The 26,042-nt window shown below is 42.2% G+C and overlaps 1 protein-coding gene across 1 annotated transcript in view; it reads right to left on the reverse strand.

The window, feature by feature from the left end:
• Positions 1-3,915: 3,915 nt before the first annotated feature.
• The window catches only part of SCGN (secretagogin, EF-hand calcium binding protein), a 28,558-nt gene continuing 6,431 nt past the window's right edge, over positions 3,916-26,042 (reverse strand). Inside the window, exons 3-11 of the mRNA XM_085310101.1 lie at positions 21,356-21,448; positions 21,010-21,099; positions 20,004-20,060; positions 19,144-19,221; positions 9,667-9,722; positions 8,571-8,616; positions 8,397-8,456; positions 7,811-7,879; positions 3,916-4,553 (exon numbers count right to left, since the gene is read on the reverse strand). Of these exons, the coding sequence (XP_085166227.1) occupies positions 4,425-4,553; positions 7,811-7,879; positions 8,397-8,456; positions 8,571-8,616; positions 9,667-9,722; positions 19,144-19,221; positions 20,004-20,060; positions 21,010-21,099; positions 21,356-21,448 (678 nt within the window). The 3' untranslated portion in view covers positions 3,916-4,424. The remainder of the gene's footprint in view (positions 4,554-7,810; positions 7,880-8,396; positions 8,457-8,570; positions 8,617-9,666; positions 9,723-19,143; positions 19,222-20,003; positions 20,061-21,009; positions 21,100-21,355; positions 21,449-26,042) is intronic.

Here is a 26,042-nt window from a genome sequence, read left to right on the forward strand (position 1 = left end):
GTGGAGATAAACAAAGGATGGATTTGAACTAAAAAGCCCTATAAATTTTCTTTTTTCATTAGTATCAGTTCTACACAGTCAACTCAAGCTGTCAGAAGCAGTGTCTCCTAAAACAAAGTTTTCATGACAAGTCACCCAAACAAAACCATATCAAGGGCTGCAAATGAGAGGGGCTGAGATGAGCAGAGAGCACCGCAGGAGGCCACAGCATGATCTCCATTAACTCATAGCAAAAAGGAAGGTGAGGGAACAATTTTGCATTGAGGAAATTCATGTATTGATTTCCAGATCCAGCAATTTGTCAATTAAACAAGCAGAGAAAAAAAGCCTGTTAACTTGACGCCTTTGGAGGGACTGTGCATATTGACCACTACGTATGCGATAGTGTCTTTTCAAAACGTACCTGTCAAATATGGTGATATAAAACATTTGAACTTAATTTCAGCAAAATTGCATACTATGGACAAATAGACACTTGTGAATCACTTAATTGCAGTTTTCTAGGGAAAAATATGAGAAAAACCAGGGGAAAATATCCTGATAAACATTTTCATTCATTTCATTTTGCTATCATCTTCTACTTACCAAGATGTAAGCTCCTAGATACTGTGATTCCAGCAGAATTTTGTTAGTACAGCATGATCAAATGGGCACATAAGATATCCTTACTTGGATATCTTCAGTGTATTTACGKCAGTGAAGGCCTCATGGTGGGTAAATGCTCTTGTTTTCACAGGWAAAAAGTTTTTGTATAATTAATATATAGCAGATATCTTGGTATAACTACGCAAATGTGAAATAGCATCTCATGTCTTTGTATGTATGGGAATTCATGTTTCATGTAAAAATACTTCTAGAAATTGGAAAGTGGCAAATAGCTATGTTTCATCAAAGTGTATTACCTATCTATATACTTACAGCCCCTCAAAGGGATGAAATCACCAGCATTACTGCAGGCAAACTTGACACTAAAGGGTCTCACAGATCATTCATTATTGAAGTGAAAATAATTAAAAAAAAAGATCTCTGCAACATAGGAAGTCTAAAAATGCCTGCCTGCTGTGCTAGCATTGACTTGCAGAAGCTAGCGGGCTATAAGCCCTGGGCTCGTTAAAGATTGCCTTGCTGACCTTTGTAACACGGGCTCAGATCTCACTGCCTCTACGGACGTTTCGCTTGCTTAGAGGGGAGCTGCAGTTTGCTGAGGCTGGAGTCCCGGGCGGTACCACGGCTCTTCCCCCATGGCCAGTGCGAAAGGGCCGTGCCTGTTTTCCTGGTCCCTCCTCCCGGCTCCAGAGCATTTCACTATGCCATTAACCACTTTATTGCAGCCCGACCTTCAGCTTCCCCAAAACGTCCCCATGGGGCAATGATGTTCTCCTGCCCTGCCTTCCTCCATCATGTCATCCTCACCTTCCTCCCCAGCCTAGTCTCTCCCCAGTCATCCCCACAGCCCCAGGCCAGCTCAGTCCCCTAGGGGCATTTTTAGTCTGTCATCACTTGGCAGTTTGGACTAGGTATTTAAACACATAGTAATTAAATAAAAAATGAATCCCTATCCCTTCTGAAAGTAGCGGTGGAGCTCCCGGAGCCACGGGATGCTGGCTGATCCCCTGACCTCAAGGCAAGAGATTTCCATCAGGCCCTTCAGATATAACCTTTCTTCCCTCACAATGTTATGAATTGTGTCCTAAAATGTGTTCTAAAAGCTAAAAACACTTTTGCCCTCCAAGAAGTCAAGACGTAGAGCAATTTAAAGAGAGAGYTGATACACCCTATTAGAATGGCAATTCAAGGTCTTTGAAAGAAAATAAGTTTTACAATAGAAATTGGGCACTTGAAGCTTGTGATGAAATACCTCTTCTTTCCCCGCATTCATTTATGCCAATGTTTTGCTCCTAATTTGTTATAATAGGATGAAATTCATAAATACCCCAGAAGAGCTTTCAAACACAAAAAACATGTTTATAGGAGCATGGAACTAAATAAACTCTTCATAAGGAACTCTGCTGAGTTTCTTATACAACCTTTTCRTGTATGTTGCCAACTACTTCTTGTAACATTTTATAAAATATTCCTGTAAATTCACTTACTTAGAGTTATGCAGTAAGACTAGTGGCACAAATTTACCTATAAGAACCCAATATTAAAAAAAATCCACAGATTTATACAGAAGAAAAAAATACATTCTGACAACAGCAAACCAAAATCATTACTGCTTAGTGCTTGTTGAAAAAATTATTGGCTATAGAGAATGTGAAAAGCATAAGGTTTTAATAAAGAGGTGTTATATAACTCTTGTAAAAAGAGCTGTGGTTGCATATAGTCTCTAAAAGACTTTTTCATTTCAAGTTAATAGTTACATTTTTGGCGAGGCAGGGCAGGATTTTCTTGAATGTATACTTTCATAGAGCAGAAATAATTCTACCGGTATCAAGATGTTTAAACAAGGGCAAGACAGAACGGACCCTTTATCTTTGAAAAATACCAAATGGAAGTAACAAAAAAGCCTAAAAGTGGAAATATGTTGCAGGTCATGGTACAGAAATTTCTCTCATATACTCCAGTACTTGGAGAAATTATGGATTAAGAAAATAATAATGAGAACAATATAAAGGCAGAAAGAAGAGAAAATCATAGAATCAGAATTGTAAGGTTGGAAGGGACCTCTGGAGATCCTCTAGTYCAACCCTCAAACAAGTGGCCCGTACAAGGATCGAACCYGCGACCTTGGTCGCGTTATTAGCGCCATACTCTAACCAACTGAGCTAAACCTAACCCCCAAAACAAAAGAATACACTGAAAAGTGCAATTGGTTTGACTGGCAAGCCAAACCCCATTAAAAGTATGATGGAAAGACGGTTGGTGATGTCCCCTACGACATTTTGTGGCAAACTATCCAGGGCAATGGTGTTTCATGCACTCCTGTACACAGTTCTTCCCTCCGAAGGCTGCATGTTTTCATGAGTAAAAGCGCGTCTCCGATGGCTTGTGGATCTATCGCTAAGGACTGATTTCTTGTTTGTGTTTTTTCCAAACCTGTGTTATTGTGGTTGCGATTTGTGTTGCTGCCAGGGTGAGTAAGAAGTAGTTAAAGAATTTAAAGCCTTGGTTCAGCGCAGAGCACGAGCATCTCCATCTCTGTTTGTGTTGACTGGAGGTTATTTTTGATTAATATTTATAAAACAGAGTAAAAATGGAGTGTTGCATTGTAGTGTATTATGCAAAGAACATTACCAGCAAGAAACTTGCAGTGTCAGATCTGTGTCTGTCATCTTTAAGAGACATAAATGCTGGAAAGTGTGTAAATTCTGCCAACAACACAAGCAGTTTTCTCTTTGAAAATGCAGATCAGATTAGTTGAGGATGATATTGTAAGTAAGTGGGGCACTTTCTGAATATGTAGCTGAATCCTTTGGAACAGGGAAATACAAGGTGCAAATGCTGCTGCTGCCATCAGGCTCCAAGATTACACTTATGACCGGGAAGTGATGGGAAGTTTCAAGCTCAGTAAAACTTGTAAATATTTACCAACTCTTTCTTTTTTTCTTTTTTCTTTTTTTTTTTAAGCATGTGTTTCAGAGCCTCTCTCTGATTAGACTTCTGTTCTTCCAGCCTTGCAATTTATGCAGACCTTATATATTGCTTCAGTACGAGTCAAAAGAAGGGTTTTCTCCAGAAATGATCTTTATCTGCGACTTTGTCCTGGAGGTGATAGTTTCTGTTGTATATGGTTTCCCCATAAGAAGAATCTATCATGTTTCATTTCCTGGCATAGTGAAAACCTACACTTGATAAACATCGCATAACCCGCTCCGTTTGATGCATTCTACATAAAAGGGCTACCCGGTATGATTTACCAGTCTGTGGCAGATGGCTTTCCATGCACAACACATTAACTCCAGTCCTACTGTATTTCTTTAACTGCCATTTTTATTTCTGCACAAATACACTGTCATTCATTCAGTATTTTAAATGCACAAACAAATGCTTATATTTTTTTCTGCCAGGGTAATGACTTCACAACCATCAAAAACACTTAGTAGCTGCAGTCTGAGAGCACTGATGTTACGCTTTTAAGGAAATACGTGTCCTCTATTCTAGAAGATTGGTAGGACGGTATTTCATGGAGGCAGGAGTAGAATGACATCCCCTTGTTTTGGGAAACTAGTATTCTTGTGGCTAGAGATCCTGTTAAGGAACCCCACAAGCAACAGCATCTACTGAACAACTCAAATCTAGTTACTGAGTGGAGAGGCTGTCCACGTGTTTCTCATTCTGCTGCATCTTTGCACAGATGCTCTTCAGCCTTGCAGCAAGGTGCCCCCGTTCCCCACCTCCCACACGGTTACACAGCACTGAAACACTTCTATGAGGAGCGGCAGGCTCGCACGAGGGAAGCACAACCACAAGCATAGTCACATCTACGGGTTCATTTTAAGCCCAAGACACAAGGCCAGTTCAGATTTTTGAATTTTTCCATCCTTATTCACATCACAATGGTTGAGCAGGATCTGGCGGAATTTATCCAGGTCCACTCCACTGATGCTGGGCTGGAGAAAGAAGAGAGAGAGCCATTGCTGAGGAAGAAAACACCTCTGGATTTTGCTAGCTTTGCTAGMTAGCTAGTTTTGCTAGCTTCCCACTTTTGATCAGTGGGAATGACAGAGASAAGGAAATATCCTAAAGCTACCAGATGGCCTGGCCCCACAGCAACTCGTGTAAGGTGGGGAATGCAGAGATGATGGCCCTGCAAAAACTGAATGGGTTTGGTTAGGCTCAAGGAACTGTAAGTAACTGGAAGAAAATCTAATGCGATTCCTGCCCTTATCCAAGACCATCATATCTGATCCATATGACAAGAAAGTCTGTGGGAGGATGTGTGGAGGACGCAGAGCTCTGCACTACTAGGCTTGAGGAGAACTTTTTCAAGAGGAGAACCAATTCACACATGCAGCTCATGCTGCCTGAGGATGATGAGGCTGAAGGCCCTTAGGGAAGGTATGACTTCCTCTTTGCACACACATACATAGAGCATAAATCCAATTTCCTGTCTCTCCTCACATCCATCCCTGCATGTTATGTGGCCACACATACATAAACACACAGCCAGTGTATGGCCACCTGGCTTTTCACTTTGGTTCAACCACTGTCATGGTTAACAGCATCAAAACAGCTTTCCCTGGCAGTTTGGCAAGTGTGATAGGTATATCAGGAAAAGATTACTCTCTCATACAGGATCAATTTACAAAACAAGTATATTATATATTTATGTGGCATTATCTGACACTGTAGCTTATTTTATTGTTATTGGCTGTACCTATCCGAGGTTCAAAGGTGGCATATAGTCAATTGTAGCTGGAAATRAGAAATTAAAAGTGGCTGGCAAGGTGAAGATGCTAGGTGGTAGGAAACCAAGAATAAAACCCATCAGGTTTTCAGAGACTGAAACCAGATGCCATTATACCCAACTGTGTTATTAACCCACGGACGTGCACAGTTCYTCTAAAAACAAGCTCTGTTAAACACATAAGTTGTTGTATAGATTGTAGGGGAAGCTGCTGGTGACCTCCATAGCTAGTCTGCTGAACACTTTTCATTATAAAAGATTCTGAAGAGCTTTTCTTGGAGAAGCCTTCATACTTCCCACTATTTGCAGAAGTCCTAGATATTTGGCAGGAATTTCTATTAGGCTGCTCAAGTACCTCTTCTTTATTCTGGGAAATTGCAATCAGATTTTGCTGAGATCCAGAGTGATGAGACGTGCCTTTTTTTTTGTTTGTTTTGTTTTTTTTGTTTTTTGTTTTTTTAACTCACATTTCTCAGGAATATTGTAGCAGCAGGCCAGAGTATTCCCAGTAAGTGAAACAGTTCCTGCTTTTATATATAGTCACAGCTGGAGAATATGCTGCAGTGCCAATGTCAAGGAACTCCTGAGGTAGATGAAGCAGCCAAACAAGGCATAGGCAAGACCTGTGCTAGGCTCCCTCTTCATTTATCCCTGATGTAGGCCATGCTGTCAGTGCTTATGGCTTTTTTCCTCTAAGGACATCATATACTACAGAAGAGCTTCCCTAGAAGAAGAAAGAGGCCAACTGTACTGCTTACAGCCATTCCTCCGAAACTCAGTGGAGTTTGCCAATTACTAATCCCTTTCAGGGGATAACACAGGGTCCAAAAGTAAGTGCCCTGTGTTTCTGTGAAGTGGGGAAGAAAAATAATCTGTTGCAGGTGGCAAAGGCAGTCGGCACCACAAGAAGCAGGCTTTGTAGGAGTACTGAAGATTCAGGCTTGAAACCTTGTTACTGATCCAGAACTTGCCTAACTTCTAGTCGGAGCTTGTCTCAGTCTTTTACTGTCATGCAGAAAGTGGGTGAGTCTCATGCATGAGGCTTAAACGTGTGGAGAGACGCCCCAACGCTGACCTGCAGTTGGTGGAGGCTGCTCAGAAACCAAAGCTCGACTGCCTCACAGGGCTTGCTGGCCAGGGCCCAGCACTGTGCTGACAGGCTTAGGGAACACGCTGGATTGAGCCACAGCTAAATAGACTCGGGAGCATAGGTGGCACCACACTGGGTACCGTTGTATGGAAAGGCAATAGCTCACGCTCAGAGAGCCAAAGACCAGACTATTTGGWTCAAAAGCTATACCTCGAACTACATCTGGAAACTCGAAGTAATCCAAGGCAGATGGATTCTGCTTCTGTAAGAAGCTCAAGTCACACACAGGGCATGATATTATGGATTGGTGGAAGATACCAAGTAATTTTCAAGTGTAGCCCTATGATGAGCTAACAAACCTTGAAGTCAGCAAGTGTGGTAAGGATCATAACCTTAGTGAAAAGGGAGGAAAAAACAACTTCTAGTGACTGACCCACGCTGACATAGTCACATTAGCTAAGTCATTGAAGAGGCAAAGTTTAATAATAGCAATTGTTTATATACGTATATAAGCCTCTGTACTACGGTTACCACATTCCAATGTGAATTGCCTTGTCCTCTATGAACAGCTGTGAGGCAGGAAAGATCTCCAGTTTGAAGGCAAGGTTATGAGGAGAAATGATTCRCTCAAAGCCARAGWGTTTTGGTAGCAGAGCCATCTCTCTGGAGACCGATGCTGGGGTTTCAGTCATCTGGCTCCTGCTTTCCAAGGTATGCTGTGAAATATCTATATCTAAAATCAAGTTCATAGCCTTGTAAAATCACAGCCATTAATGATCGCACATTTGACTTTCCTGAAGTTTTGACCGTGTTTGGTGATGTGCTGGGAACCTTTGGTCTGCACTGCTGTCAGTGGGAGCAGAGGACACTCAGCTCCTACCAGCATTACACRTCGTTATACTCAGGAGGGAAGTGATGGGAGAAAGCAGAGGCACCTATCGTTCATCCTGATTTCTCTTTAAGCTTACTCAACACCCTTCAACTCTTTCAGTCTAAATACTAATTTCGCTAAAGAAAACAATGTGTGTACGTGTGTGGATAGAGTAGGCAAAGACGAAATTTTCATTAAGTGTTTGTGACACTGTAATGTCTGCCTAATTTAGAATAAGAGCTAGCATGGGCCTTTCTTAAATACAGTCGCTTAGTAAAGAGGTATTCATTTGTCAGGCAAAACTTTGGCGATATGGGCAAATGGCCTTTAGTATGTGTGACAGAATGGTACAGTGTTCTGACATTAATTTCTGCCTCTGATCAAAATGAAATTTGACTCTACATTCTCATTAGCCTCTCTGTTTACRTAACTTAAGCAAAACAAAAGCTTCCTCTCTGAAAAATACAGTACTAATATATGCAAAGGACCATGAAGCTACCTTGACCAGTTCCATCATATCTTTGACAAACCCATCCACTTCTGGGCCTTCAAGCGCTCCTGTCTTACTCTGAAAGACAGAAGAAACATCAAAATCCTTCAGTAAGTGAAAAACACAACAATGTTTACTAGTCAGCGGGTCTATCCTGTCACTGGGCTCTGGTGCCAAGTTCGCTTCCTTCTTCCCAAACCAATGCCTGGGCCAGACTCCCTAAATAACTATAATTTCAGTCCTAGAAGGAGTATTATTTTCTGAGGTGGTGTAGGTCCCAAACTGCCAGAGACTGATAGAACTAAAGTCTCCATTTCCTCTACAAGCCTTGCTTCTCCTGAACGCCGTAGCTCTGCCCGTGGGGACGGAAAAAGTGAAACTAGGTCCTTTTCAATGAGGTCCCTGACCRTTTCTCACTTCTGTCCCCCCACCTCATGCCACAGCCTCACGCCTGGAGCGCTCTGGCCTGTGGGCTCCAGCATAGCTACAACTCCAGAGCAACAGCTAAAACACTCATAGGGATGAAGAAGTTTTAGCAGTGGACATTTAGTCTATAAAATCTAAAGAACGCAAGAGAATAGCCTCTGGGACTCACAACATCGTAGTGTGCAAAGATTTTCTCAAAATCTCTCCTCCGTTCTTCTGTGCTGCAAGCCTGCACGCAGAGAGGACAAGGAAATGAAAAAGGAAAGAACAGATTCAAGTTTGAGTGCAAGTTATCTTAGCTGAGAAACACATGATGAATGCTTGAAAAAATACTGCTACTTACATCCATTTTAAATTGAAGAAGGAAATTTTCCTGGAGTGCCAGAATCCTGAGCRAGGAGATATAAATTATGATCTGTTCACTTTATCATCTACATGCAAACTGTTCTGAACTATTCGGGTTCATAAAGCAGAGATATTTTTGATTATAGTTCTTTTAAAAAGAAAATCATCAGAAGGGTTATTTATAGAGGTCTGTTACGTGAATGTATGCCCCCCTCTCTGTCTGATGGGGGAATTGCAGGCGTTCTTTGCTTCACTGAAAACACCTTTCTAAGTGCTCTTGCTYCTCATAGAGTATTTCTGATGGGCCAGTGCAAAGGAGGCTGTTGGCCTTTGAAGCAAGAGCTACCAGACAATTATTCTTCTGTAACTGGATTGCTGTGCTATATTAAAGTAAATAGCAATTTATCACTATCTTTTGGAGGAGGAATTGGTGGTTGTAAAAGTAAAGGACAAAGTAAKCCTGGCCTAAGCACTGGGACTGGACAAATTCCTCTCCTTCCCCCCTCCTCTGTCCAAAGCCCCTTGCAGCACTGATAAAAGCTTTTATCTTTCCAGCTGCTCTGCTAACCCTGAGCCGCCTCTGAGCCTGCAACGCCAAATGTGCCAAACAGCATCTGCACGCCACGGGGCTTGGGAGTGAGAAACATGTTCGGAGCAGAGGGGAGCCTCATCTGGCACGGGGTAAGGGAGCAGCGGGGGAACCATATTTAAAAGCTAAATGCAACAGCAAGCTTGGTATTTTTGGAAGGCTCTACYTGTACTTTTCAAGACCCATCCAGGCATTTCACATACATTTGTGTGCAWGTACACATGCCTCGGAGGGATGAAGGACAGAAAAGAGGCAGAGGCACATGACTGAGTCCCTGGTGTCATTCACCTGCATCCTGTCCTCCAGGCACGCACAAACCATTGCTGTAGGGACCATCCTGGAAAAGGTCCAGCATACCCACATCAGAGTAACCTGGTTTAATTTGAAATGAGGTAGGGTTCAAATGCGTATCTCCACAGGCAGATATGTTATTACTGTAAATTATCATCTTGCCTGGATCTGCAGTTGCAAGCTGAAAAACCGTCTCAATATCATTAAAGCCTACCTTGCCAGGTCATTCAGGTCCAGCCGTCCATCTTTGTTTTTATCAAAGATTTTCATCTAAAAAAATCAAGGAGACAGAGTTGTGGCAAGAGAGTAACCTTGAAGCACGGAGCGAGGAGAATGTGCTCATAAGCCAGCTGAGGTGCATTTGTCTTCGCCACCGTAAGGGGACCAGGGAGACTGGGAAGACAGGATGAAACCTCAGCCCCAGCCTGGGGAAGTCGAGGTGGTCCTCAGGGCTGGCCCCAGTAGGGCAAGGGGGCGGCGGGATCACAGCGGAGAAGGCAGCCCTGGCCCCTCACKCCTCCTTCCCTCAGCCCCAGACCGCAGCCTGGCCAGCCACCCAGGGCCAAAATCCTGGCCTGGCACCACTCCCGTCCCTCGGAGGGAGAAAGGAAGTGAGCACTGGCCTCATCCTTGGCTCATCGTTGGAGAAAGAATGTTGTCCTAATTTTAATGGGGGAAAAATAATATTCTACATAGACGGATTAATATTTCACTAAGATGGGCTGCCATTCCTTGTCAAATACTCAGAAATGGGATGTATCTTAATCTTCCATGAATCACTAAATCATGAAGTGATGGGGATATTCAGTGGCTCTGGGGAAGCCACATTCCTGTTTCACCAGCCTCTGCTGAGTGTGTGCTCCACACAGAGCTGATAAATAACAGAAGTAACATTTCTGCGTCTGCCTTCCCYCTTTCCTACTTTCTTCCCTATTTGAAGGAGCCAGCTTAGCTACCTTTTTCTGCCCTGCCTTCTGCCCCTTCAGTTATTCCACTGCAGCACAGGGCCATTTCCCTGGTCTCACTCACCGCACATGGGTGTAGGTGTAGAGCAGGAGATGTCCATGCTAGCCTGCTTGCACAGAGAGAGGTTCCGCCACAGGTTGTTTTGCAACATCTGACTTTAGCTCCTACTCTGAAACACGCTCCACAAAGGGTGTGTATGGGGACCAGCCCCTGTTAGCTGGCAAAGAAAGAGCCCCAAAGTTGGGTGGTAGGAATACTATAATTCCTAGGCTCTGTAGCAACCTTGATGGTTTTTAAAATGTTTCTCCAAATCCCTTATTTTAGASCATAAAGAAGCAGGAGTTACCCATACGGTATTCACAGATCAAAAAGAAATAATTGCCATAAAGCAGAGCACCACATATGGTGGGGGAATACAGCATTTTCTAAAAAGCACTGGGCTAAGCACTTTCCTGATGCAGCTGGAATGAATTCTGCCTGTGTGAGATAGGGAAGAGTTTGCTGGAGGCACTGGCCTAATCTTTTCTTCGTGTAAAGATATAAAGTCCTTATCAAAGCATGCTAAAAATTACTGCCTTYAGCACTTGTTTAACTTCATCAAGATTCTCCTACGCATTTCTAAGTTCCTGCAGATATTTTTTATTTTCTACCATTTTCTGTGTGCCTCAGAAGTGCTCTCTTGAGACTAAAAGCCTGTGTTTCAACCCAGGAACTTTAGATTTAAACAGATGATATGTTATTCTCTCTGTGGTGTCTCAGGAGGGCAAATACATAGATCTTCAGGGGGAAGCTCAGCTCTGCAATCAGCAGGTCCTGACCTCTCTGCAAGCTCACTAATGAGCACCTATAAATGTTGACTACGATGGCAGCAAAAGGGGCTGGGACAGACAGTCCCCAGCTCAAGAAGCAGACGTACACATGTTTTTGCATTTCACAGAGGCCAGTCTAAGACAAGCCATGAGCTTCTTTTTTGGTCAAACATCTCCTCAAGTCTCATCTTCTTTTCTATAAAATAAACAAGCACCCTAACATATCTATGCAAATATCTTGCCCAMCCAGCATCTCCTCTGCATTGCGGGTATAACATGTTAAGGTTAGAGGTAATGGTTTAGATGTGAAAACCTTTTTGTTTCCTTATCAATCTTCTGAGCCAGCAGTTTTCAACTTTAGCACTATGATCTATTTCTGGACCCTTTACAATTTTCTGACAGAGATGCAAACTCTATCACAACAAGTTTAACAGCAGAGGCAATACATTCCTTAGCATAACACTTARTGAAAAGCAATGTCCCCAAGCGATTCACTTCAGTTGTACTCTTTAAACTTTGCATTTAACTTTCTGCGGTGTACCATGCCTACTTATATCTAACCAGCTCCCCTCTCTGACCTGTTTCATTTGGGTCTGCTTTTGCAACATGAAGAGAGAGTCTTTGCTTTTTCGAATCTCTTTTGCTTTTTTCTGCAACAAGTATCCTCAACAAAATCTTCCAAAGGGTTTAATATTTTGCTTCCCTTCACTGGTCAACAAGGAAAAAAGAAAGTTTTGCTGGAAGAGCTAGGCTGAGCTAATTCTTAAATAATGAATTTCACATGAAAGATGGAAAACATAGTGAAGATGAAATAATGTTCACTGCATTAGTTCAGGTGCCACAGCTAACAAGCTAGACCTAAACCCATTATCTGAACAACTGTAGCTCATGCATACACCCTATATGGCAGCYTTAGGATGAGTTACTCAGGAAAAGCATGGGGTAATGTTATTAATTAAACTTTCAGATTTCAAGGATGCAGGTGTTTGAGCTGAGCTGATAATTGTGTATATCTGTACACAAAGAATGACAGAGGTACTCACCTATGAAGGACAGCTCGTATGAGCAATAAGTAGATATTTTAAACTATTATGAGCTTGTTTCTAATCTAAACTTATACCTTTACTCACCTTCTTGATATGTTAAACTTGGTGGACTTTCAGTTTGCAAACCTGAGAGGTATATTTATGCTGCCAGGCTTGTATGAAACATTTCAATGTGGTTAATGATAAGGTCTGGCATGATTAAATAGCACTCAATTTTATTAAAAGCTTTGCCATATCCGGCACTATGTGTTATAAAACGATGCATTTATTTTACTGTCARGCTACCCGATGTTTTAAAGTGTTTGCACAAATTAATTCACTGACATTTTAATGGCAACACACCAGGGAAGTCATAGTTCTGTTTGTTTGAATTCGGTCTATGCGCTCTGAGGCAGACAGAGCATAAGCGAGAGCTGGGTTGGCAAAACAAAAGTTGTTACATCTTGCTTTGTTAATGCAAAATCAAAACTGCCTTTGAGTTCAACGGTGAAAATTTCTCTGATTTCTCAGTGAGGCATTGTGAAGAAGGCTGCAGAAATGCAGAAATGTGACAAACAGAAGTATGCTTTGAAGAGYAATCTCAGGTTAGAAACCTGAATTATTTTCTGTAAGAGAGGTTAGGAGAGATGTAAACAACCCAAAAAARCCCTGTAATTGGTGGAATTACTAGTGCCAGTCTTTTAAGGTCTTTCTGTCTGGGTTCTCTGATGTGTAAAGAAGAGTTTCTCCCYCAGATGGGATGCGAAAAAAAAGTCTCTTCTTTATCTGTCTCACATTGAGTCTCTCAACATTTGTATGGAAGTTCAGTACCTCTAAAACAACTATACACCTGTGAGATATAACTCAAATTGGCTAATGAGTTCAAAAGCTACTGAGAGGACATAAAGATGGACATGGGCACAGGCCAGGGGAGTGCGCCTGGCTTGTTTCATGAGGACAGGGCAGAAACTCGAAGGCTATTGCAGAAGACAAGAAGGACCCTGCAGCCAGCAGGTTGCCCGAGGGACAAAATCCTCATTCTTTGCCCCAGCTGATCTCCTGTGTAATCTAAGTTTAGAGAAAAATTTCTAAGAGTGTTTTTGCTCCTAAAAGACCATGGGGCTATTTGCTGGGATTTTCAGAAGCCTGCAGGTACCTAAGCTCTTTTGGTTTATCTTTAAAAAAGCTTGGGCTCAAATGTAATTTTCTGCTTTCCACTGTCTTATGTCAATAGCGATACTGGATGGCAACAACATCATTGAGATTAAGTCTAGATTTACCTCCAGTTTGTTCATCATCAGAGTGAAGGCCCTTTCTTTGTAACACTCCACAAAGCTGCCATTCAGCAGTGAAGGGAATTACACTGGCCCAAAACCATGGGGGGCCCTGGGGCACCCTAGRGATTAGGGATTAGGGGCTGTGATGGTTAGAGCACCCACGCGCAGCTAGAGACATGGTCTCTTGGGTCAGTACAACCTAATGGAGCCTCCCAGGAAGGCAGCCAGCGTGGACCGCTACCAGAAGGGATGAACAAGAGCAACAGCGTTAAGCCCCCCAGTCTTTTATGCTGTGCTCCACTCCTCCGGTATTTCTTCGACTTTGGCAATTTTGATCATAGCCTSTTATGATATATGCTTGGTTCAGGCTCTAGTCACTGTAAAATAAATATTTATCCTTCCATTGCACTATTGCTTTGGTGGTCATAAAAAACTTCATTAATGGGTAGGCAAGCTTGGACAGTGAGATATTAATTGGCTAAATGCTCTTAGTAAAGAAATAGAAGAAAACTGCACAGATATTAGACAACTGGTTCAAAGCCACAAAGGATGTCTGTGACAGAAGAGGACTAACCTGGATTTTCTATGCTTTTTCCCTACATAAGAATACAGGCATTGGCAAAAAGCCCAGGCAGATATACTTTCACAGCCAAAGAATTGACCACCCCAAGCTGCTAGCATTGCCCTCACAGAGGAGACAACCAGCCACTGCAAGAGCACCAATGATCCATGCAATGCAAAATAAAGGTAGTCCACAAATCACATTCACGGACACAGACCATCTTCCAGGTGCCCAGGGAACMTATTTTCCCTTGCACTGAACAGACTAAGAGCCCTCACTTAGCTGGAAGCTCTGGAAGCTCGTGGGTGAAGGCAGCCAGGGCTTGATACATGTAACTTGGCCCTCAAGGGAACAGCTGTGTGCAGACACACATGGTAAAATCRTGACATCGTTACGGTTGGTAGGATTTCTGTCATTGATCTCTCTGGAGCAAAGACTTTATTCTCAGTCATCTCCATCTACTAATTTTCAAATGCTGTTGTTTGTGATTAATGTTTACTGAATTATTAGTCACTGAGCTAACATTATTGCCTTCCTAGAATTTTAGTTTGTGGAAGGCATAGAGAGTATTTTTTTCTTACGTTTTTCTAAAATATAATAATGCTTAAGTTAAAGAACACTTCTATGTTGCGTTTGATATTATCAACAGAAGGCCATGCAAAAAGTGAATGTCAGTGTTTTGTGTGTGACTACTTCAGCAATGTATACAGTTTGATTTGCTGGAATTCAGCTCTTTCATGAGCTTTCCCTAAGTGTGTCTTRCAGACATTGGGACTACAGGCTAGAAGTGGCATTCAACTATCTGGGAAGCTGTGAATTATCAATGTTTCTATGAACAAGGTAATAGTATATGCCAACGTGCAAAAATCTGAGTGAGAATTTTGGGGAGAAAATTCATCAGAAATTATGTTTTAAGTCTGGTTCATATTTAGGCTTTTACAATATTCTCCTTAAGTACGTGGCTGTATGTGTGCACGTATGTGGAAGCTGTTACTCGTGAGAAAATGTTGGCAAACTCATGATTTTGGTATCCATGGGCTGAAGCTTCACCAAGAGCCAGAAGCCCAATGACAGCTTTACCTTGGGAGCTGGAGGGAGAATGAGAGAGGTTAGTAGTTCTGCTGTCATCCTCCTCCTCATGATGACGCAGTAACTGTACAAGTTTTCATTTGTCCATGTTGTGTTACTTAAGGAAGGCAGAATATTCCCACCATGTCATTAAACCCCTCCGTTTTCAGCAATGCCTGCCCTGTCCCCCAAAGCAACCTGCAGCACCCCTGTGACACGGTCCCATCGCTAGGAGCAGCTCACAGCAAGGGAGGGCTTTGGTTCAAACCACAGTCAATGGCTCTCGGTCTATACCCGTGCAGAAAAGACAAACTCACAAACCATTTTCTAGCTTTCAGAACTGCAAATGACTATACCTCTTCTTATGCAATTGTGTTTGCATAAATAAATATTAATACACATTTAATGACTATTAATGCAAAYGTTTGTATACATGGGCACAAAAACTAACAAGACCACTGCCAACTAAGAGGGACTTCTGCAGCACAGAATTGCTGCTTTAATTCCCTCATGAAGAGTCCTGAAAATTCAGATGTTCTTTCATGACTATCCCCAGTGGCTTCAGTGCTCCTAAAGACTTGATTTAGTAGACGCGTGAGACACAATACTAATAAATTCACTACCTATTTTCTTCCCAGGGGTTCATCATTTGTTCATCGTGTCCCTGATCTAAATCAGTATTCTTTGAAGGAAGGATGTCAAGGTCACTAAGAAACAGAATATTCTGTTAACAAACTGCTTCAAAGCAACCTGATAAAGTGATGTTCCTTTCCTGTGAAACCAATATAAACATATCAAAAATGGGAAAGGGCTTCAAGTAATGGTGAAGCAGAGCACTCTCCCAGATACTCTAGTTTCACGTCTGTGATATTTGAAATGGCTAAAGAGGAGGAAGTGATGGTTGTATTTCATATATTGAAAGTACATATGTATATATTTTTATACATGCATAAATATAGCATATATATTTATATGTATAAATATATTTATATTTCTATTTTTATAGATATAAGTATGTGTGAGAGAGAGTGTATGCGATATGTATGTATAAATACGTATACATATATGCACACCCCTATACAGAGGTGCATTTGCAAATGTGTATGATTCTGGAAAGTCTGAAGAGCCCAAACCATAGATTTGGAAACAAGACTTGTAGCTGGATCCAAAATCCAGTCAAGTCAGCGAAGAGTCATCCCTGACATTAGTGAGCCTTGATGTGTGCATTATCATTACTCCTGGCTTCTTTACTTCTGTCCCTTCTTCCTTGCTATCTCCTCAGGCCCGTCACTTGCTGTGCTATATTGGGCCTAGACCGAAGAGAGGAGAGCGTCTGTCTTCTTTTGTTGAGGAACTGGGGCCGTTTCTGGCTCCTCAAAGAAAAACAAGCAGAAGTGACTCTTGCAAAAGATATACTTTCTCCCCCTTCCCAATTTCTTCTCACGTCCCATATGATCATTCATCAAAGCGGAAGCTGTTTGCAAGTAGTTTGCRTTCCCTGGTCCATGTAACATCCTATCTGCTCATGCCTCTCATCAGCTAAAGTTGCAAATACTCACCACAGAATCAGAAGATGCTTTTTTCTATGCCTAGGCTATCTTCTTTAAAATGATACTTGCTATCTTTTCACCTTTATCCACATCTCCAGAAAGCCCTAAGGTCCACTCAGTATATTAGCAGCTGCTGAGGATGCGTGCAGCTGGCTGCAGAGCATACAGAAGAGAGAAGAGTAAAATTCCTACGGAGATGGATGGTTTTACAGCTGCCTGCCACACAGCTTATTTCCATCCAAGTATTACTACAGTGACACTTGAAAGCCCAGGCAGATGTGGGCTACTGCGAGAGACCCTGTAGCTGCACGTGGCAGAAGCAGGTGTGGTCCAGACCTTGCACTCCAAACAGAGAAAAGAATGGGAATAAGAGCATATGGGAAAGGAAAAAAATATATTTCTGCTCTACTGTAAAGGAGTCGGTGCTGCAGATTGTAAAAGAAGAGAAAGTCTGTGAAAGACTCAGGAATTAAACATAAATAAAGTGCTGAATTAGAGCAAAGTCAGTCAGGCACTAATACCCCTTTTTTCCCTAGCAGTGGTCATGTTGGCAAAGAGCAATGTCAGGACTCTGCACTTCTGTGGCTCCCTACTCTGTTAGTGTACTTTTAATACCACACTTCAAATGTAAAACTGAGTCTTTGTTCTCTCCTTGTAACTTTGCACTACAACTTGGACACTCTCCCCTGYGTTCAGTTAGTAAAACTACTGCATATCTGCTACTATGCAGATGAAATCTGTACAGATGCTCTTTATTTTCCATGATGTACAGTACTCAGATCTTCCATTTACTCTGAGATATCATAGAGTAAGATCACACATGGAGGCAACTGCTGAAGAAAAGCAGAGGCATTGTAATTGCACATCCTACCTTAACTCCAGGAATCCGGTTGCTCTTAAGTTTATAGTGCAGTATCACAAGGCAACAACAACAACAACAAATCTGCGAAGCTCTCATTTGCTTATAGCCATTACCATTCCTGACTCTTTTGGCATTGCCTCTTTGCAAAATTTTGTCTTCACTGAGCAGATTTGCATTAACATAGATTTTCCCTGATACAAGAAGCATTCCTCTTCTCAAATCGAATCTTATTCTGTACCACAGAAGCTAAACTGCCTTTTCAAGGACACAAAGCCATTCTGTGAAAAACATGGGAATAGAAACCAGATCTCCTGGCCATCAGCCTTGGGCTGAATCACTAGACCACATTTCTTCTCAACCATGCTGTTATCTAGCTGTATTTGGGGTGGCAGAAACCACCGTGTGTGCAATGGTAAATCTTTTTGGGGAAATTACCAGAAAGGGAAAATTCAAGTGAAATGAACTGCCCAATGTCTACAAGCTTTAAACTGCTTATTCCTCAACACTTGACCAGAGATTAGCCACTGGGGAAAGAGACTTTAATGGAGCAGAATAAAATCCATTTGCTACCTGGAAACACTGCTGAGAAGATTTTTGTTCTAGCTGTAGTTTTTGGGGGTTTTTTTATTGTTTTCAAGGTCTTTCAGCTGTAAAATAATTTCTGTAGCCTACTTTCCTCTCCCTTCACTGACCTGTAAGYATGAAAACATGTATACTCCACAGTAATTATACACTCTTTTCCTTTTGCTCTAAAGGGTCACATTTCTAGTCACAGTTGTACCGTACCTATGTAACGTGGTATTGCAGAATACGTGGACATCTCATTTGCCTGCCTACAAAGCTGTTTTCTARGTACAAATACAGACTTTGTACCTAGAATCTAGAAAATCCCACTTGAAAATCATGTTGAAAATAGCAATGGTAGATGTCCCTGTGTGGAAGTCAAATGATACCCTTGATAAAGACATTAGAAATTAGCTATTTTTTCTTATTTTCCCTTGTTTTTAGATGGATAGATACAGTAAGTATAGTAAGAAACCCAGRTGACTGTTGATAAACTTACACCAAATATTATGCTGCTGATAGCAGGATAAAAGCTGTCCTGCGATAAAGGAGGGGAAGAGTTGAAGCCCTCAAGCTTTCATCCTTCCGGCCTTTTGAGGAAGCAGCAGGGAGCCCGCAACGCTTTCTGGGTTACCTGGGTGCCRGGGGACCAAAGGGTTTGCCAGGATGGAGGGAGGGAGCTGGCGGAGGCTGAACGTATCCTGAAGAAGGATGCACCTCGCCAAGTGTTTTTCCACAGGTTTAGAGCTCGGTTTGCTTTGGCAGAAAGTCAGGCTGGGTTCTCCTGATAAACAGCTCGGCTCAAAGCAAAGCGATCTGAAACGCTGTYGATTGCTGATGCCCGGTACAGCGCAAAGAAATAGCAGAGGCACGTGCTGCCCAGGTGATCTCCTGGAGAAGAAACATGTTTCAGGAGCACATCTACAGCGCTGAACATCTAGGCTCGGTCCTGAGAGAGATTTTAGGCAGTGCTATTAGCTGAAGAATACAGACACTAGCTTTTCTTACCATTGTATCAGTATATTCTTCCAGCTTTACCTCAGCAACTGTCTTGTTATGCTGCAAGAAGAGATCTCGCAGGAAATCCTAYAGCGAGGAAAGATTCAGATTTTACTCTTTAAAATAAATTAGAGAAATAACAGCAAGAAATCAGATTCATACTCAGTAGAGTTGTATGCATCTAATTTCACATTCCTGTTGAGTACTGTTGTTTTCAATGTCATATAAATCTTACTTTTTCTCATCTGAAACACGTTTTTTTCCAGCTAAATTACAAAGTAGCCAAATTTCCCCAGAGTGGACATACTGGAATAAGACGTAATGGAATAATTCCCACAGAATTATTAAAAGATGAAATTAGTCCCACAGCATTTGCTAATCRATTTTAAATCAAGATAGCCTCCATTCAGCAAAACACTTCAGCATCTGCTCACGTCTCAACTAGGGCCTGTGCCGAAATTACACCCTGCGACTTCAGCGTGTGGGTCTGCAGCACCAAGCTGCCTTTTCTGGGCAGCGCTCTGCCTCCACGGCCCTCGCTTGCACATGAAACGAGTGCTCAGAAAGCCCAAAAGCCTGTGGGCTYGGGAAGAGGCTGTGAAGAAATACGGCTAAGGAAGCAGGACTCTTTTGCCCCACTCAGCGAGGATGGGAGAGGTGTGCGTGCATCCCCCCGGGAGCGAGCGGGACAGCAGCCGAGACGGGTGGCCTGCAGGTCCCCTAGGCGTTGTGTCCTCTGCTGAGCAACATGGAAATGCCATTTCTCGGCCACAAAAAAAGGCAGCAGGTTGCTAAAGGCAGTGGAAAGGCTCCCACAGRCATCAGCCCGCTGCAGTTCAGCCCCGGAGAGACTTGTTTGGACGACTTACTTTGAGCTCGCCAGCAGAAATGTATCCACTGCTATCAGCGTCRTAACTGCGCCAGATCTGAATGGGGAGGAATTGATACGACCACATAAACATTGCAGGCAACCGTCCAGCATGTCGATGGATCAGAATAAAGCTCCAAATCAGAACTTTTGTAGTGAGCATGCCGCTCTATTTTCCAACACTTAATTAAGTGTAGACACAATAAAATAAACTTGCCACACAAAAACTTCTCTTTTTTGGACGTTGCAYATATGTAATGTTTAATGCAGACGCCCTTTCCCTAAAAGGAAGAAAATAATGAGAAACTGACCCACGTTTCTTATCTAATTTCTATGTGCATTTGCTCAGCATGGTAATTTTTCTGAGTAAAAGTCAAGTCAGTCCACAGCTGGCCATTTATTTTCACAACGCACACACTGGATGCAAAATARAAGTAATTGCAAGCAATCAAAATTTTGAATGTAATGAATTTGCAGAGAAAAAAGGAGCTTGTATTTAACAGTAGTTCTGCTCATTCTGCCAAAGATGGGTTTCTCAATGTCTCAAAAGCAGATTCATCTGTTTGACCAGGGTGGATGCTTGTGTGTCTTTGCTATAACCAGTGTGGTATTGAAGACTGAACAAGTAGGTATTTGGTATGGGGGCAGGTAAACTTTGGCAGTGGTGCTGAGYTGAAGTTTGTATACGTCCCAAGAAGGCTAGCAGCATAGGGAGGAAATTGGTGAAACTTCTGGCAAATCAGTGCGTCGGGGCAACTGGAGAGTCTCCAGATCTAAGGAAAAACCCTGGTTGGCAGTATCCCCCACCACTGGGCTAGTCTTAGCTACCACGTCTTTGCTTTGTTAGTGAAARTAGTGTAAAACATTCTCTATCTCAACATCTTAGAAAATGTTTTTCTTCCACAATAACCACGTATTTTCCATACCATAGTCTGCAAATGACTGAAGTGTRTATGTTGAAGCAGCAATTGGCATGCAAGGGGAAGCAGCAATGCAGCGATACGCACCCGCATAAATTCCACACTGTTGTCCAAGGGAGTTTCCCGTCGGAAAAGTAGCAGAAAATTCTCATCATCTGGCAAGATCATATTTGCAAGCTAAAAAAGACAAATCAGAAAAAGTAAAGATAAGAAGAAAAATGTSAAGACTGGTGAGCTGATATGGGAAATAAAACTTGGGCATGTTGTCATCAACGAAACAAAACCCAGACCAGGAGATCTGGCTAATASAGTACGCAGTAGCTAACCCCCTCCCCAGCCAGGGTTTGCCTCCCATGCCTCCAAGTCTACTCTAGCTCCTGGTTCTGACATCTCCTACGGCAAAAATACTGGGGTGGGGGAGAGGGAGATATACCTCTTGGATTTGCAGGCGTCCATCCGCGGTGACATCGTAGGTAGACATGAATTGCTCCTTCATCCTCTGAACTTTTTCATCTGTGATGGTGCTCTGCCACAGGGGGAATAACATGCACGTGAAAATGCTGAGCATGCTAAGCAGTCTCCCGAAGGAAATCTCTCCTCAGTTACAGAAAATCCCCAGGAACATTGCATCCTTTATAGTCCGGAGCTAATGCTTCTGAAAGTTCACAAACATGCCACCTAGGGTGAATTTTTGGAAATAAGTYCTATGCACAGCTTTGTAGCAACTAAACTTTCAAATGGAAGACCAGAGCTTGGGGACCGAAAAGTTTCGGTGACACCTGCTTCATTAGTCAACTCTTTCCCCTATAACACAGAGATTTGGTTTCCAGCATGGGTGTATTACAACAGTTCTCATGATGCTCATTTTCATCTTTTTTTTTATCCAGGAAGATACCCTTATCCTTGAACTATATCTCTGTGGTTCATTAGATCGTCTGCCTTAAAGGTGTCTGCAGAGCTAGACCGATGCTTATTATTGTTACTGGTTCAAGAACKAGTAAGGCTTTGGCACCAAGCTCCACCAGTGTTTCTGGGTCAATAACATAGAATTTCAAGCGATTTGCACTCCCATTGCATCTGCTCAACCCCATTATCAATTTTTACACAGAGAGGAGTTTTCTGGATTTATCTGTTTATGCGTTTTGGCAGGCATTACTGTGACAGATGAAGTACTATGTTTAGTTTAATCAGGCATGATTTCTTCTTAGCAGTAACCTTTAGGATATCTTGTTTGTCTGGGCTATATGGTGTGTGATTTCCTCACCTTGGGAAAAGTCTTCTGGTCAGACGAGCTTCACAGATGTGTTGGGGAGCTCTCCTAGATAATCCCTCTAAAGTTCTACGAAGATGAGAACATCCCGAGATCACTAATTACAGATCTCTCTGCTCATCATTTTCAAGCAGGTGTCAAGAAAGTTTATTTGGCCATGATATGGAGTCAATTGCAATGCGTTACCATTTTGTAGAACCTCTTTTTGGCTATTATTAAGTTTCAAGCTATCTTTCCTCACTACCGATGTGCTCCTGCTTGTGATCTGTGTTCTGCTGGCTTGTTTTTTTCCTTTCAAGAAGCCATAACGATGTCTGACGATACCCTTTGCATATGCAGTGGCCAAGCCCTGGCTCCATGTCAGAGCTCCATGGAAGGGAGCCCTCTCTGCAAACAGAAGGAGGGCAGAGGGAAACTCAGACTCGTTCTCTGCATCCTTTTGTAATACTTCTACAAGAGAACAAGTTAAGTCCCCCCCCAATAAAAGAAAAGCCCTCCAACGGTTTTGTCATCTCCACACCAGATGGGATAAGGAATACTGGTCTAGCAGTGCCTTTCTGGTGCTTCTAACCCAGTTTCTCCTCCTTTCATTTACTACTGCAGGCCATGAGGTTGTGCAACCCTTTTCTTCATACTATGACACAAAACAACAATTGACTTTCTTAAATTCACATTACACACAGATTAATGCAGCCTCCTTGGCTGTTTAGAGGATAAATAAATATAAATCTCACTCCCAGGAAAAAGACATTCTCTATTATCCTGTACATCCACAGTGAGTGACGGGTATGCACATTCTGTTGCCCAAATCCAGTATGTCCAAGTCTCAGATTTTTCACCACCTTTACTTGCTCTTTTAGACCCTGATTCTGCCAAGCATGAACTGGAGCAGCATTTATGTAGATTTGCARAAATTTGCACAGAGTAGAAAGAAATCTTTGTATACAGTTGTCACCTCTTAGCGGAGTAAGCAGGTTGGGCTGCATGCATGCAGCAACTGCAATGAATGATCTCACCTCGCTTGAGACAGGTATTTGAAATTATCATGCAGAAAACTGAACATGACTCCCACCTCAAAACTTTCCTAGTCCTAGACATACTCAGTAGCAGCCAGATGACAAGACCAATTTTGAGCTGTTATTGAGCAGGGCTGTTGCAAGGCTTCTGCTCTAGAAGGGCTACCACGGCCAGCAATGGAGTTGCAGAGAAACATTAGGACGTCATAAATGAGGTAATAAGAAAAAAAAGAGATGAATAATAAAACGTCTGATTTAAAAATGCGCTAAGCTCATTAACTAAGGCCTATCTGTGCTCCCCCTTTGTCACCAGTCTTCCTTACATGTTTAGATGTGACAGATATTCTCCAAAGACTTTAATTTGCTGCTAATAATAATAGAAGTTGTCTATGACAGATGGACAGACAGATAATATGGCTGATCATTTCTGACGTGGCCCAACTGGGCTGYGCAGTGGGACCTGCCTGCGACTGCAGAGCTCCTGAGGACAGGAAAACACTGCGGGAAGGAGCCCGCTCCCGCCTTGTGGGAGCGACCCTCGTGGGGGGCAGCTCAGCCCCAGATGCCYCACAGCGTTTCATTAAATTCGGCTGGGTGAGTGGGCAGAGGGAGGGAGGGATGGAGGAGGAGTGTGCCATTAAACAGGCACATAGGGTTTTCTTTCACCTCTGCATTATATCTCTTCCTTGTGCTATTTAAATTGCCTTCTGCCCTCACCTTGAAGCTCTGAGACACTTCCCAGGCGCTAGGCAAGCCCACCAGTTGCTCCCTTCAATAGGCTTGCGAAGTACACTGGAATTATCCTCCTCCATGCCCAGTAGGGCAAGTTATTTCCGAAACTATAATCATAGCTGATATTTGAAAAATGCGCTGTAGAATTCAGACTAGTCATTTGCTAAGAAAGCTTATTGCCCAACTTAGTGTCAGCTTTTAACTGCTTCATTGAATTTTAGGTGGCAGGAACATTTTATCTGCATAAAAATAGGACTTTTTGATTGTAACTGGCTCAGACTATGAGATATATCAAGTAAGTATACCCAAAGTGTGAGATGGATACCGTCACAGCTCCAAGAAGTTTTAGTCCAAGAGACCATACTTGAGTGGATTTTTCAAACTGGACAATCTTTCTCTGTGTGTAAATATTCTGTTTATGAAATTCTAAAGCTAACATGTCTGCTAAAAACAGATTTTTACTTTCAAGAATGAAAGCAAAGTAAGCAATACTGCACAAACTGGCTTTTCCAACATATGAACTCAAGGTAGATTATCTATATAATACTGATTTTTACATTACCTATGCTATATCTTCTTATTTTATGACTGTTAGGTTCAAAGGTGAACTTTACATTTACAAAGAAAGAAACCAGCAAATGAAAAAAAGAAAAACCTTGACCCCGAATAAGCCACGCTTTGTGTGGCAAAAGGCTGGCACTGCTGTCCCTCCCTTGAAGGACCGGGGGCTGATGCCCTGGTTTGTTTAAATTTTATTTGCTTATGATTTCGTCTCCGTATCCGGGCGGCAGTGCCGTGGCAGTGGGGCAGCGCTCCCGGGAACCTTGTGCCGGGAGAGGGGCAAGTTCAAGAAACACAGAGACAAAAGCACGAAGAGACTTTGTGCACATGTTATTCTCGGACTTAAGGAATTGAGATCAGCTTTTACTAGCGAAACCGGTGTCGATGTCATTATTTATACTGGTGTAACTGGGTCCTAGGGACCCTCACCAGGAGCTGGGACCCCAGCCAGGGCTCAGAGCCCGGCCCAGGAGATAGAGACAGCCAGCAGGTAAAGCCGATCAGGAGGGAAATATAGAGAAGCAATGTGAGGACTAGTATCAATAGTTTCATACTTTAAAAGCCTTGTAGATATAACAAGTAATTACTGTCATATAAGAGTACTAAGCAGATTGGTTTTCCAGCAGTATCGGACGTTTTGTATAGACAAGATGCAGATGTTCCTAAAAGGGACAAAATAACTTTTCAAGTCTTACACTAAGGGAAGAAAGCAGGGGTGTAGGAGAGCCTGCTGCACAGGCGTGCACAGGAATGTACTTCATTTACACAGAAAAGCACGGGCTACCTACAATGAAAATGTTTCTTTTTCCACGCAAAAACATAAATAGTGAGTGAAATATTGCCATGACTTCATTATTTCATATCATAGGGTTAAGGAGAAGTTTTCTTTCTACAAATGTTCTTCCGCAGAGTTTTGCAGAGAAAAGCTCCTGTAATTCAAGTTGCCGTAACAAATTAATTTTCTGCTTTCTCCTTTGTGTCAAGTCTCTATCTTTTCTTTTGTGAAAACCCTTTAGAAATATTTAGCATCACAAAGGTAATCTGGATTTTAGCATTGTTTGTAATAATGCAAAGGGCATGTTCACATTTTTTAACCAGCATCGCATTTAATTACTTTGTCATGGTTGGTTATGACTCTTTGAAAAATGACTGTAATCCGTCTTCTTTGTTAACCCACTCGCTTTGTGTTTCTGCTTTCTTTCCTCATGCTTATTATTAAATTTTCCCTCCTTAAGGTATCTATGTGCCTGGCAGCAATTTGCCTTGATGAAAACACAACCATGATTTGTTTTGGTAAAAAAGAATCCTAATCTGTGAAGCAATGTAGGGATTTTACTACTTCATGAAAGAAGGAGTCCCAGTTAATTTTTGCTGATCAAGACAGTCTTGTCATAAACTGATTTTTTTTCCCCCTTCTTGATCTGATTTTTGGAATCAATTGTCTACGTATATATTTAAGATGTCTGAAGAATAAGAAGAAACTAAATGTAAGTAAGTGACAGTTATAGCCTGTTTCCTGAGGGGGGAGAAAAAAAAAAAAA

The sequence above is a fragment of the Rhea americana genome, unplaced genomic scaffold, assembly GCF_003343005.1.
Source record: "Rhea americana isolate MKP2758 unplaced genomic scaffold, rheAme1 scaffold_31, whole genome shotgun sequence".
Taxonomy (NCBI): domain Eukaryota; kingdom Metazoa; phylum Chordata; class Aves; order Rheiformes; family Rheidae; genus Rhea; species Rhea americana.